The sequence below is a fragment of the Geotrypetes seraphini genome, chromosome 17 (assembly GCF_902459505.1).
Source record: "Geotrypetes seraphini chromosome 17, aGeoSer1.1, whole genome shotgun sequence".
NCBI classification, from domain to species: Eukaryota; Metazoa; Chordata; class Amphibia; order Gymnophiona; family Dermophiidae; genus Geotrypetes; species Geotrypetes seraphini.
This window is the reverse complement of record NC_047100.1, coordinates 47,737,739-47,752,921: the sequence shown is the minus strand read 5'-3', so window position 1 is coordinate 47,752,921 and position 15,183 is coordinate 47,737,739. Positions and strand designations below refer to the sequence as shown.

At 42.0% G+C, this 15,183-nt stretch overlaps 1 protein-coding gene across 3 annotated transcripts in view; it reads right to left on the bottom strand.

Moving 5' to 3' along the window:
* CDHR4 (cadherin related family member 4) overlaps positions 1-15,183 on the bottom strand; it is a 99,204-nt gene that overhangs the window by 19,046 nt on the left and 64,975 nt on the right. For all 3 annotated transcript variants that reach the window (XM_033926437.1, XM_033926435.1, XM_033926436.1), the window contains 3 exons: positions 11,125-11,272; positions 4,077-4,288; positions 1,043-1,182 (listed from right to left, as the gene is read on the bottom strand). In XM_033926437.1, coding sequence (XP_033782328.1) covers positions 1,043-1,182; positions 4,077-4,288; positions 11,125-11,272 — 500 coding nt within the window. The remainder of the gene's footprint in view (positions 1-1,042; positions 1,183-4,076; positions 4,289-11,124; positions 11,273-15,183) is intronic.

Below are 15,183 nucleotides of genomic sequence, written 5' to 3'. Positions count from 1 at the left end.
GCTTCCCCCATGTCTTTCTCAATAACAGACTATGGACTTTTCCTCCAGGAACTTGTCCAAACCTTTCTTAAAACCAGCTATGCTATCTGCTCTTACCACATCCTCTGGCAACGCGTTCCAGAGCTTAACTATTCTCTGAGTGAAAAAAAATTTCCTCCTATTGGTTTTAAAAGTATTTCCCTGAAACTTCATCGAGTGTCCCCTAGTCTTTGTCATTTTTGACGAAACCTCTGCGGATACACCCCATCATTTGTCTTGCCCTGGAGGAAGCCTTCTCCACTTGATTGGCAACCTTCATGTCCTCACTAATGATCACCTCTAGGTCGCATTCCGCCGTGGTCCTAACCAAGGTCTCACCATTTAGTACATAAGTTCTACGCGGGTTTCTCTTACCCAGGTGCATTATCTTGCATTTTTTTTGATTGATTAAGTGAATGCTCTTTACATGTCTAACACTGTCTGAACTGATAGAGCAATTTCTAAGACTGACGTAGGTGGCCCAATCGTTTTTTTGATTTCTTGCATATAAGGGATCATCACTTAGTACTGGGGATCACAAAAATGCCCAGTTCCAGAAGAGGGCCCTGCTGATACCGGAGAAGATTCCTGAATTGCTGAAATAGTACGTGACTTTTAGTTGAATTATACAGTCAAACCTTGGTTTGCGAGCATAATTTGTTCCAGAAGCATTGCTTGTAATCCAAAGCACTCGTATATCAAAGCAAATTTCCCCATAGGAAATAATGGAAACTCAGACGATTCGTTCCACAACACCAAAACATTAATACAGAATACTGTACATACTCGTATTGGAAGACCCCACTCGTTTAGAACAGTCACTACATTCTTGCAGCGTCAGAGAGAGAAGAACCATCGGCTCAGTTGTGATGATGTGACACGTGTATACTGTATGTTCTTGTATTGCAAGACTTTGCTTGTCTTGCAAAACACTTGCAAACCAAGTTACTTGCAATCCAAGGTTTTACTGTACTGACAAATTTGAATACTTCCAGTGTGACTTAATTTACTTCATGTCCTTTACCTGCTCAGAATCTTCCAGATCAGGAACGCTAAGGCTGCCAACAGAAGGATTCCTGTAATGGTCATTACTGTTACAAACCAGGGATCTGGTGCCCAGTAAAACTCTGTCAGAGTGACAATTTGGGGCTCTCTCTTCTGGGTCTGAAAACAGAAGACCAAGAATCAATCACTGAGAAATGGACCGTGGATAAAGTATGAACAGGAGTTAGCTGGTCTAGAAGCATTTTCTCATAGCAAATGTTCATTTATATGCATAAAAATGCCTTAAAAAATTGCCTGATTCTGTCTGCAAGAGAAAGAGATTGAGCTTGGGGTGGGGCCATGGCAGGTCAACTGAATCTATTCAACGGTATATAAAACAGATAAAATTATAAAAAGAATTAAATTAAAAATCCAACATGGCTGGCCAGGTTTAGGTAGCATGCCTGCATCAAGGGAAAATGTCAAAATCATTTGCCCCCTTTTATTAAACTGTGATAGCAATTATTAGCGCAGGGAGCCATGCTGATTGCCCTGCGCTACTCCCGATGCTCATAGGAACTCTATGAGTGTCAGGAGCAACACGGGGGGGAGGTGAGTTGTCAGGCAGGAGGGAGTGGGTATTCCTCCTGCCGGCTCAGCTGATTGAGGATTCCTATGCTGTGATCAGCTCAGCCAGCTACATCTACTTTTAGAATTCAAATGCAGGCCTCTATTTCAGGCATTTCTCACGGCTCTAGGAAGATGCGTAAAGATGCTTAAACAAGCCCAAGGACACTTCTGGGCAAAATCATGCCCACGCCCTACCTTGGGCAAGCTTAAGTGTCCCTACCCTTCTCCCTAGAGCTGTGACAAATGCCTACAGTGCAGGCATTCTTTCTGGCCTGCGTACGTCACAATTGGCTGCAAGATGGCTGTAGGACGCCTACCGCCACCTACAATCGGGACACCAGTTTGTAGAATCAGCCCCTAACTGCTACAGAAAGTAACTTGAACTGCTAAACTATAATATAACCTGCTTTTGTTAGTTAAGCAAAGTGTTATAAAAATACACTGAAATTACCTATTTAATCCCAAATAACACCTTTTTCCAAGTTTGAGCACAATTTCTCAGCAGGTAATACTCACTAGTGCAGCTTTCCTCCCTGTAGGAGTAGGGTCTTGTCAGTCTGTCTTACATTAGGGTAGGGATGTCAAATTCAATCACATTAAGGGGTCAAAATCCAAAACAAAGGCTACGTCACGGGCCAGAACCCGCCCCATCTCTGCCCCAGACTACACCCCCATAATAATACTACCGTATTTTTCACTCCATAAGATGCACCTGACCATAAGATGCACCCACCTGTAGAGGAGGAAAAACCAAGAAAAAATATTCTGAACCAAATGTACCCTTCTGGTGGTCTAGTGGTAGGCGGGACAGGGTACAGGGCATGTCTAATATCTCTCTCTTCTCCTTTCCTGCCCTCCTTCCCACCCAGCCCCATGGTCTGGCATCTGTCTCCTTCCCTTCCCTCCCCTCCCCCGATGCCCTGCCTTTATTAACGCTCTATGTGTGTGAAATGCTTATGCAAAGAAATGCTGTATTGTTTTTTTTGAATGGCAAACATATAGCTGTGGGAACAGAACAGGTTGTGTAGTAAATTTGGGCTCATTACCAGTCCAGTTAATGAGCCTAGTTAGCTGTGAAAGGAGCAAAAGAAGAAACTGTTTGGGGTTTTTTTTTCTTTTGCATTGGAGCAGGATAATCCAGATTAGAGAATGACACGGTGATTGTTAACCCGCCGAAACGGGGACATAAAAAAAAATGTTCACTGCGGGTACAGGGAGAAGGCCATTCACCGTCTCGTGGAACTGAGGATCGTGCTGAAGATTGCGCGGTCTAGCAGCCCCCTCCCTCCTTCCTCCCAATTGCAGTCCAGGCATCTCCCTCCCTCTTTCCCTTCCCCTTCTCTGGCTTGCTTTAATTTTCATCTTAATATGCCGCTGGAACCTTGGAGTTGCGTACGGCTGCCGGAAAGTCCTCCTCTGAAACAACTTCCTGTAAGTAAGCCAGCAAAAGTAAGAGGGATGAAGGAAGGGAGGGAGCTGCTGGACCACAGCGGGAGGGAGGGAACTGCTGGACCAGGCAAAGGGGAGTGGAGAGGAACAGATACTGTACACTTTGGTGGGGAATATATGTGGGGATGGAGACCTAGCTCGCAGTGATGGGACGGGAACGGGGATGGGACGGGGACAAGCTCAAGGGGATGGGGACAAATTTTTTCCCCGTGCCATTCTCTAATTCAGATGGACTAGGATTATGCCTGATACTGGTGGACTGTAAATTGGATTTTGTTTTTCTGTTTGAGGAGTGTTTCTGGGGTGCTTAATTGAATGTTTTGAGGGTTCACAAGGCTACCTGACATGAACTGGAGTGAACAGAGAAGACAGAAATAAAATGTTTTTTTGCCAAGAATTTTTGGTATGCCGTTTTGTTTGCCTAGTTCAGGGGTAGGCAATTCCAGTCCTCGAGAGCCGGAGCCAGGTCAGGTTTTCAGGATATCCATAATAAATATGCATGAGATAGATTTGCATCTCAAGGAGGCAGTGCGTGCAAATCCATCTCATACATATTCATTGTGGAGATCCTGAAAACCTGACCTGGCTCCGGCTCTCGAGGACTGGAATTGCCTACCCCTGGCCTAATTTAATTCCAGAAGTTTCAGGGGAATTGTACCACAGTGGGCCTGGGAGACACTGCAGAAGTGGTGTTAAAGGTCACTTTTTCAGCTTTTGACCTTGTGATAGGGTACCCTAGGCGGGTCCCTAGAGGCCACCTAGGAGTCCCTGCCACAGCATCCATATTTTGGCCTCTTCCTGACCCCACACCAAACACACCCAGACCACACTCCCTTACCATATGACATATTACAGTTTTATCCTGGTTTTATAAACTGGACATTCGAAACAAGAATAGAGCTTCTAAAAGAACCACCGTTGTCACCTATGTTAATGATGACCATGTAATGACTATGCACACTGAACACAGAGGAGATGGCACGATGTCCCCTCACCGTTGTTTTCTGTGTGGTGGTAAGAATTGTTGTTGGACATGGAATCACACGAACAATTACTGCTACTGTTGTGCTGAGCCGAGGAGGAGGGTCATCAGTTACCTCGATCAAGAGTTCAAAAGTCAAGGGGTCATACACGTCTTGAAGGTTATAAGAGAAGCCACTGTGGTAAAGTGCACCATTTCTTATTCTGAAACGGTTGTTGATATTACCTGTGAGTAAAAGTGAAAAAATATTTATATCTTGGTTTCTTATAGCTAAGATCAACGGATCAATGTAAAATGACCCAAATAGTCAAATTAAACAAATGAGGGGAATAGACCTCAAATGCCCTGGGGTCAAGACACTTTAGCCAGGGCTCAAGACGCCTTAGGGGCTGGTTCTATAAATGTTGCCTAAAAAATAGGCAGCAGCCATGTGTCAATCAGACTTAGGTGCCTGAAATCTAGGCGAGGGTTTTAAAGGCCTACATTTCAGGTGCCTAAGATATAGGAAAATCACGCTTAGTAGCAAGTAAGGCACTTTAAATAGGGCTATGAATATTCTCATTGGTCAAAAAAACCTCATTGCATAAATAATGATTTTATCTATTTGCTTAAGGTTATCTTCATAACGCTCACAGTACTGAACAAGGTAATATTTAGAAATAAAACAAAGGAAATAAGGTAATCCCTTTTTATTGGACTAACTCAGTACATTTTATGAACAACAAAGCTGCCAAATAATGGTCAACCAAGCACTTGACTTATTCCCAACTTTTGGCGCACCGTTTCACCCATATGGCTTCCTCAGTGGATGTGCTTAAAAATGTGTTGCTTTCATATTTATATCTCGGTTTCTTCTAGCTAAGATCAACACTGTCATAACTATAATCTGGTCAACTCCGATGCAGTCAATTTTGAAACCTGGAAACCATTTGTTGATATATGAGGACCTTGTGAGACTGGAAGATTGGGCATCAATGACAGATGATGTTTAACGTGAGCAAGTGCAAAGTGATGCATGTGGGAAAGAGGAACCCAAACTACAGCTATATGATGCTGGGTTCTGTGTTAGGAGTCACTGCCCAGGAAAAGGATCTAGGTGTCATTGTTGAGGATACGTTGAAACACGCATCTCAATATGAAGTGGTGGCTAAGAAAGCAAATAGAATGTTAGGAATTATTACATTACATTAGTGATTTCTATTCCGCCATTTCCTTGTGGTTCAAGGCGGATTACACAAGAGTTGTCAGAAGGTTACAAGAGTTGTTACATTACATGAGAATTGTCGTAAGCCTTACATAAGAATTGTCGAGAACTTAAGGAGTAACATGTTGGGTAATTAGAGACATTTTGGTTAGATATGGGTGGAGTGTGAGGTACTTGGAGTTAGGGAAGGAATTGGTCGTGTTAAACAGGTTTTATGTGTTTTTGTGAAGAGTAGGGTTTTAGTTTCTTTTTTGAAGGTTTTGTAATTTGTGGTCGTAGATAGCAGATTGGTGATTATCAGGAAAAGAATGGACAACAAAGATGAAAATGTTAAATGTCCTTGTATCACTCTATGGTTCAGCCTCGAATACTGTGTGCAATTCTGATTGCTGTTTCTCAAAATAAGATATAGTGGAATTAGAAAAAGTACAGAGAAGGGTGACAAAAATGATAAAAGGGATGGGATGACTTCCCTATAAGGAAAGACTAAAGCAGCTAAGGCTCTTCAGCTTGGAGAAGAGAAAGTTCAGGGGTGATATGATAGAGGTCTATAAATTGCTGAGTGGAGTGGAAAGGGTAGATGTGAATCGCTTCTTTACTCTTTCCAAAAATACGAGTACCAGGGGGCATGCAATGAAGCTACTAAGTAGTAGATTTAAAACAAACCAGAGAAAATAAACTCAATCTGGAATGTGGTGAAATCAATTAGCTTAGTGGAGTTTAAAAAAAGGTTTGGATAAAATCCTAAAAGGGAAGTCCATAGGCCATTATTGAGATGACTTGAGGATAAGTGGCATAGAATCTGTTTTGCTACCTGGGATCTAGGTTGGCCTCTATTGGATACAGGATACTGGGCTTAATGGACCTTCAGTCTGTCACAATATGGCAATTCTTATGTTCTTATAAAATGAGGGAGGGGAAACAGTTTCCTTCACAAGATAGTTTAAACTACGTTGTGTTAATCATATTTTTAGCATTCCTTGCTATCTTTCTTTCACTGATAAGCACAGTTAGAGGCTACCATGGTGATAGCCTTGGTAGACAGTGCCACAGCAAAGTTTCATTTCACCAATGGGTTTCTACCAATCCCCCCAAAATATATATAAAAAAGTCAAAACACACCAATGGTGTGAAATGAATAAAGGAAAAAAGACCTCAGACACCCAGGCTCTGACAATTCACCTCCTTTTATACTAAGGTGCGCTATGCTTTTTAGGGCGCAGTAAATATTAGCACGCGCTAAATGCTAACGCATGCATGTTATCCTATGGACGCATTAGCGGTTAGCACACGTGTTGATTTAGCGTGGGGCTAAACACGTGTTAAAACGCTTAGCGCACCTTAGTAAAAGAAGGCCTCGGTGTCTTTCTGGGGTAATATCATTCATTGGTTGAAAACCTTGTTCATTTTTTGTAATTCCAGGCGGACCTTAGGAAATTGGGCGTCCAAGTGGCAGATGAAATTTAATGTGGACACCTGCAAAGTGATGAATATTGGGAAGAATAACTTGAATCACAGTTACCAGATGTTATGGTCTACCTTGGGGATTAGCGGCCAAGAAAAGGATCTAGGTATCAACATAGACAATACGATGGAACCTTCTACCCAATGTGCGGCTGTGGCCAATAAAGCAAACAGGAAGCTAGGAATTATTAAAAAAAAGACTAAGAATGTCATAATGCCCCTGTATCGCTCCATGGTGCGATCTCATCTGGAGTATTGCATTCAATTCTGGTCTCCTTATCTCAAGAAAGATATAGTGGCGCTAGAAAAGGTTCAAAGAAGAGTGACCAAGATGGTAAAGGGGATGGAACTCCTCTTGTATGAGGAAAGACTAAAATGGGTAGGGCTCTTCAGCTTGGAAAGGAGACGGCTGAGGGGAGATATGATTGAAGTCTACAAAATCCTTAGTGGAGTAAAACGGGTACCAGTGGATCGATTTTTCACTCCATGAAAAATTACAAAGACTAGGGGACACTCGATGAAGTTACAGGGAAATACTTTTAAAACCAATAGGAGGAATTTTTTTTTCCACTCAGAGAATAGTTAAGCTCTGGAACGCGTTGCCAGAGGATGTGGTAAGAGCAGATAGCGTAGCTGGTTTTAAGAAAAGTTTGGACAAGTTCCTGGAGGAAAAGTCCATAGTCTGTTATTGAGAAAGACATGGGGGAAGCCACTGCTTGCCCTGTATCGGTAGCATGCTACTCCTTGGGTTTTGCCCAGGTAGTAGTGACCTGGATTGGCTAATGTGAGAACGGGCTACTGGGCTTGATGGATCCCCACTTCTCTGAGGATGAGGTAGAATTTGCTATTTAATAAAGTCCATTGGGCAAGACCCCGGGACCAGATGGACTTAGAAATGAATTCTATAAGATATAGCCCATATTACACCTATTTTGATGCGCATGTTTAATAAATAGTAGATGGGGGATCTATGCCTTCTTTGCGCCAATTGGCTAAGATTGTGATATTGCTTAAACCAGGGAAAGACCCCATGCAACCTTCTTCTTACTGTCTTATTTCTCTTTTAAATGTGGAGGCAAAGTTGCTCATGGCTTTCAACTAGGACTGCATATTTAACACATTAATAATGCGATTAACATATTAAATGTTTAATGAACATTAAAATTTTAATGCACGTTAACACAGGTCTCTCTCCCTCACCTGCAACCAACCAGCATTTCTCCATTTTCTTGCTCACCTGGGCTGCAGATACTAGCTGCCAGGTCCTGGGACAGCCCGGCTGCTTTGGGTAGAGGCTCGAAGAGCTCCTGATATGGGGAAGGCAGAACTGTGCACCCACGACTTGGACGTAACTGTGGAGGTACGAACCCTTGGCAACTTTGGGTACAGGACAAGGGAGTAGAGGCTCTGGGTAGCACCATTGGGGTCCATTGAAGATATCCTGTTGGAGTGGAAGGCCAAAGTTCTTGCTGTCTGCATTTCTCTCACTCTCCTACGACCTTTCAGCTCTCCGATCTTGCCTTTAATGCTGTGGTACTGAAGGCATGCTGCTTTCCTCACCTGTCCAAAGCCTCTCTCTCTCTGTAGCATCCTGTCCCAGAAACAGGAAGCTCTGTCAGAGGAGGCAAGAGGATATAGACAGAGGCTTTGGGTGGGTGAGAGAAGCAGCATGCCTTCAGCATTACATCATTAAAGGAAAGGTTGGATATAAGAAGACATGAAGTGGTCCAGAGGAGGGCAACGAAAATGATAGGAGGTTTGCACCAAAAGACATATGATGAGAGACTGGTATATGTATACCCTAGAGGAAAGGAGGGACAGGGGAGATATGATTCTGACGTTCAAGTACTTGAAAGGTATTAATGTAGAACAAAATATTTTCAAGAGAAAGGAAAATGGTAAAACCAGAGGGCATAATTTGAGGCTGAGGGGTGGGAGACTCAGGAGCAATGTAAGGAAATTCTTCTTAGGAGAGGGTGGTGGATGCCTGGAATGTGCTCCCGAGAGAGGTGGTGGAGAGGAAAATGGTGAAGGAGTTCAAAAAAGTGTGGGATGAACACAGAGGATCTAGAATCAGAAAATAATAGTAAATATTGACAAACTAAAGCCGATACTGGGCAGACTTGCACTGTCTGTGTCTGTATATGGCTGTTTAGTTGCTGGTGTAGATGGTGAGCTTTGACGGAGACTTCAGTAGTTGGAACCTAAGCACAGTACTGGGCAGAGCTTTGGATTCTTGCCCAGAAATAGCTAAGAAGAAGAAAAATAAATTTAAATTGAATCAGGTTGGCCAGACTGGATGGACCATTCGGGTCTTTATCTGCCGTCATCTACTATGTTACTATGACTGAGAGGGACAAGTAGGAGAGTGTGGACTGGTGGAAGGGGGAGTGTGTGTGAAGGTTCAGAAATGTAGGAAGAGGTGTCAGAAGAAAGAGAGAGATTGTGGTGGACATGTGTGTGTGTGTGTTTGTGTGGATTTTTAAGAGGGACAGATGCTAGTAATAGAGGACAGAAATACAAAGGAAGATGGTGACCATGGATGGAGGGGATGGGAAAGGAAAAATGGTGATTATGGAGTGGAGTGATGGGGAGAAGGAGGGGAGGAAAGAAAAAGGGAAGAAATGGTGGACCATGGATAGTGGGAAAGGAAGTGCCCATGGAGGGAATGGAATATGGAAGGAGATGGTGCTCATGGAGAAGAGTGGAGGAGAAAAAGAGATGGAAGGAGATGGTGCTCGTGGAGAAGGATGGAGGAGAAAAGAGATGGGAGGAGATGGTACTTATTGAACGGAGGGGAAGGAAAGAGAAGGGCAGAGATGAAAACTAGATAGATTTTGACATGAAGGATGAAAAATTGAAGAAAGTTGAATGTAAAAGATTGATATAGAGCAGAAAATTAAGGAGGAGAAAAAGAATAAAAGTAATAGTAAATAGACAGGAGGCCCTAGAAACAGAGTTGATAGCACAGAACAGTGCTGCATGCACAGGGAAGCAGAACCAGAGTCGGGGAATGAGAAGATTTGAAAGAAACAAATCACTAATAATAATTTATTTTTATATATCGCCAAAGCCATAAAAGTTCGAGGCGGTTTACAACATGAAGTGCTGGACAATCAGGGAATAAAACACAATATAAAATTATCAGTATAAATTATCAATATAAAATTACAGTGTAAAGAAAAGATAAATTATTTTCTTTTTAGATTAGTCATTGATATATGTCAATTTTGAGAATTTGCATCTGCTTAATTTCTGTTATGCCCAGCCTTAGACTCAGTCACCAACACACTTAATATACTGTCACAAAACATCACTACCATGGACAATTGGACCAAAGATAATTTCCTGAAATTGAACAAAACAAAAAAACAAAATTGTACGGTTCAGTAACGATGAAAATGCCCCAGTCCCGAACCTCGCCCTGAGTACCGGTGAATTACTTCAGATAAAAAATAAATTAAAAGGACTCGGCTTTATCCTGGACTCAAGGTTAACCACAGAAGACCAGATTGCATCACTAGTCAAGAAATCATTCTTTAAAATGAGGTAACTGAGATCTGTCCAATCCTCTTTAGATCCCATCGGCTTCCGGATTATAGCACAAACTATCCTACTATCACTCATGGATTACTGCAATTCCCTGTATGAAGACATGTCTGTCAAACTCCTGAAAAAAAACTACAACTCCTGCAAAACACCGCTGCAAGATTGATTTTTGGTGCTATGAAATTTGACCGGGTAACTCCACTGCTAAAAGGACTTCATTGGCTACCCATGCAAAGCAGAATAAAATTCAAGTTCTGCCTTGTCTTCATATCTCTATATGGGCAATCCCCTGAAGCAATTAGCAAAAGATGCCCGTTCCTATGAGGCTGCAACAATAATAATAATAACTTTATTTTTATATACCGCTATACCACAAACTGTTCTAAGCGGTTTACAAGGGAAGAGACTGTATACAGACAGCGACATTACAGAGAACTTTCGAAATTACATCGAAATTACAATGAAAGAGCAGGCAGGAAACTTACACTATTGTTTCCACCAATACGAAAAATGAAATCTAAAAACAATAGCAACTATCTTTTGAATATTTAGGAGCAAAAGTTTGGAACGAGCTGCCAGTTAATATCAGAATGTCACCTTCATACATCTTTCTGCAGAATGTAGAAACTTATCTATACGAATCTGATCTTCTTTCTAATCCGAACCCTCCCTAAATTTGAAATGATCTAACAACCAGGCCTACCTAATTCTTTATGTAATCCACTTTGAATCTATAAGGAATAAAGCCGAATATAAATTACTTTAGCATAGCATAGCAGCACTGTACAGGAGGGTGCTTTATGCAATTAACCATATGATTAAAAATTCATAAAATAAGACTCACCTCCAACTATTGCATAAGAGAATCTGTTGTTATCATCTTTATCAGAGCATGGTATATTTTCAAAAATAGGACTTGTCATCATCAAGGTGGAGCAAATTGTTGTTTCATAATGTGGTGGCTTACACTCAGGGGGATTATCATTAAAATCCTAGGAAAAAGATACCATGTTTAATAATGTGAGTTCGCTAGGTCAGACAGGGAATACCTGAATAAATTCATCTACAGTACTCCCCTGAAATTTGTTCAAAGAACCCCCGTGAATTTCAAAAAACTGCAAATGCAGTTTTTCGCTTGTCAAAAGGCAGGGGAGGCAGGAGAGGGCAGCTGGACCGCCAGCCAGCAGGTGAAGAAAAGCACTTGCGGCCTGCTCTGACCGCTACTTCCTGTAGCTACACCAATCAGGAGCTGCTTTGACACGCAGCGGTCAGAGCAGGCCGCGAATGAGTGAGTCAACGATTCGCGAACTGCGAATTTGCGGGGGAACACTGTAAACCATTCTGAGCTCCCCTGGGAGAATAGTATAGAAAATTGAATAAATAAAAAATAAAAAATGTTGATCTATAAGAACATACAATCAATATGCATGTGAGTCTAAGGACAGGAAAGAGTTAAAAGAGATTACGGGGCTCATTTTCAAAAAAGAAAACCATCCAAGTGACATAACGTGGCAGATAGACATTTTCCTAGTCAAACCCTTCCAATTCGCTATTTTTTAAAAAATATATTCTAGATAGATATCTATGCCTTTGATCAGTAGTTCATCTAAATCTCAAGGAGGCCTGTTAGAGGCATGGTGTGGGCAGGTCTAGGTCAGGCTTATGACTGATGTTTTTCTTCCATAACCAAACATTTAAGAATACGTCCAGGGCATAATTTGGACATCTGGGAGAGATGTAAACATAAACCCCCCCTACTCCCCCAGTGGTCACTGACCCCCTCCTAACCCCCTAAAGATGTGAATATAACAGTGCGGTATGAGAGTGTCAGATGTTATAGCTAGTACAGCAGCAAGCAGGATCTTCGGGTAGCTAATGGGCTACCACAGAGATGGGAACTCAAGGACTTCTGGTGACATCACCGAGCAGCATGGTCAGGTAAGACTCGAGCTCTGTCTTGGCCTGTGTTAATTTGGCAAAATTAGCGAATCTTTACCATCGACATTTGCCTAAATATAGTTGATAACTTTGCTTGTTGTCCTTGCCTGCTTCATGGCGGGCAAGAAACTGCGTCTGGATTTGCAAACTTTCGCGCCAATGATAGCCATGGATCTTCAGTGCACAAGATGGCGGCAGGGCCCCGACAGCAATGTGTGGCCAAATTTGCACGGCAGAGGAGAGCGCAGTTTGTGGCTCCTCAGATTCCAAAATCAATTTGGCAAGTAAGGAGGACTTGAATCGCTGGATGCAGGATTTGAAAGCTTCTGTCTGGTATGAAGCAAGACCTTAAAGTCGCTATGGAGGGCTTGCATAAAAAGCTCGATGATATGGGGGCAACGTTTGAATCATTTCAAAGAGTAGGTCATAACACATGAACAAGAAATAATAGGGAAGCAACAACGCTGTGATCAAATTGAACTTAATACGAGGACTTGTTATTGAAAATTGAGGATGAGGAAAATAGAGCCCATCGCAACAATCTTATGGCATGGGGTGTGCCTGAAGCCCTCATGGAACGAGAAGCATCAAAGCTAATACTTTTTTGCAAGCTGCAGATCTGGAAGGGGATCTTCCGGAGCTTGAGTTTGAGAGAGTTCATAGAGCATTGGGGCCCCCCCCCCCCCCGCAGCCAGGGAGACTGCGTGATCTTATTGCCTGCTTCTTGCACTTTCCACTAAAAGAACGTATATTGCAAGTGGCCCAAAAAGTGGATCATATTACCCTGGAGGGCGTTAAAGTGGAGCTCTTTGCTGACCATCCTCCATAACACTCTGCCGCAGAAGGGAGTGTCGGGAGGTCATCCATTGCCTACAGGAGCATAACATCTGCTATAAATGGACCTACCCCTTTGGGCTTTCTTTTGCGGTGGACAATGAACTGCATCATGCTTCTTCGGTGAAGGCATGCCAAAGCTTTGGACTGTGAAGGAGGGGAGACAGCGCCGGGGGCCCTGGGACAGGCATTGCGAGGGGCTTCGGCGATTGCGCATGGTTCAGAATGCAGCAGTCAGGCTGATTTTTTCAGTTGAAGAAATGTGATCACATAACACCCCCCTATCGAATACTGCCAATGGTTGCCAATGGAGTTTAAGTTTGGTTGCTTCTGTTTTAAGACTTTGTTTGGATTATCTCCCAAATATATAATTGAGCTCTTTTCTTTTGCAACCAATAGACATAAGAGAACTTCGCATTTGAATTTTGTTTTTCCATCAGTTAGAGGCTGTAAATTTAGAAAACATCAATATATTTTTGTCGTATCAAGCAGCATTATGGAGTACGGATTTGGAACATCTGCTTATGCTTTATGACTCCTATGTGGAATTTAGGAGACATTTAAAGACATATTTGTTCACGAAGTACTTAGGTAGTTAACAGGCAAGGACTTTATAATAGACCATCTAAATCGGTGGTTCCCAACCCTTTCCTGGAGGACCACCAGGCCAATCAAGTTTTCAAGCTAGCCCTAATGAATATGCATGAGAGAGATTTGCATATAATGGAAGTGACAGGCATGCAAATCTGCTCCATGCATATTCATTAGGGCTATCCTAAAAACCCGATTGGCCTGGTGGGCCACCAGGACAGGGTTGGGAACCACTGATCTAGATTATCAAAGTATTACTTTTAATTACCTGTTTTTCTAATCTTATCTAACTTCTCTAAATTGTATTTTTTTATAATTTTGTAAACCGCATAGAACTTTACAGCCCTGCAGTATATAAACTGATTATTATTATTATTAGATGGCACAGAGTTGATCAGAAGCGGCGCTTGCAGGATGGATAATCTGATACTTTGGAGGGAGTAGCCTGAGCGGACTTCTAAGTTCAGCACTATGTGGACTTTCCTCTCTCTTTTTTTTTTTTTTTTTTAAAGAGGCTTGTGGGTTTCTCCTAACTGGCATGTGACGGGGACTGCCTGGACATGTCTGCAAGGAACGTTATCTGAAGTTCTGCCCTGGAAGTTTGGGACCTTGTTCTCTGGGAGGGGGGGGAGAGGGGTTGTTGGATAATTGCAAACACTAGATATTGTGGCGAGGTGGTAGGCGAATGTCATAGCCTAGCGGAATCCTTAGAATGGCCAAATCAGAATTGCGTGCCCAATAAGTTCTGCATCCAAATCTCTTTATGCAAAGGTGCTTTTATTAGGCTCTCATCTGAGCCAAAAAAAACCCCAGCAAATCTTTTCTTCAACTTGATTGTTCTAATCATAGTTCCAAAATACTGGCAATTTATCTGTCCTGGCCAGTCACATACCTTAAATTATTCAGGCCTCTTGACCCTTTTACACCTCCCCCCCTGGGTTCTGTGCAGGGAACAGAGCTATCCTTGTGGATTTATCAGGAGATAAATAAGTCTGTACTACAGCAGAGCTCTGGTTTCTGACTGCCTTAGTGTCAAACTGCGGTTTATTTACTGTACACATGTGCTTCTTTTCTTTAGTCACCACACAATATATGGCAAGAAATGAAATTCAAAATCTCCAAAATACTTTTGTTGCATTACAGTAAGGGTCGTGCTTCTTTCTTTTTCATTAGATTTCTTTACACATCCAGGGAAGGGAAATGTACTTTGAGGAGTTAAATTATTAAATTATAATATTGTAATCACATCAAATGTATTATTGTATTAATAATTAAGAGGATGGGAGTAAATGACTGTTTAATGTAATAATTGTATAGTTAATAGTGCGTTTACCAATTGTATTGCACTGTCAAAGTTTGAAAATCAATAAAGATTAAAAAAAAAAAACTCCAAATAATGACAAACACATACAGTAGAGCTAAATTCAACTTCACTCATTATAGGATTCTCAGAACGCCATCCAAACAACAGCTAAGGTGTGGCAGCACTCCTCATTGATCCATTTTTAACGTGTGATTCAAACTCAAATTATTCTTCAAA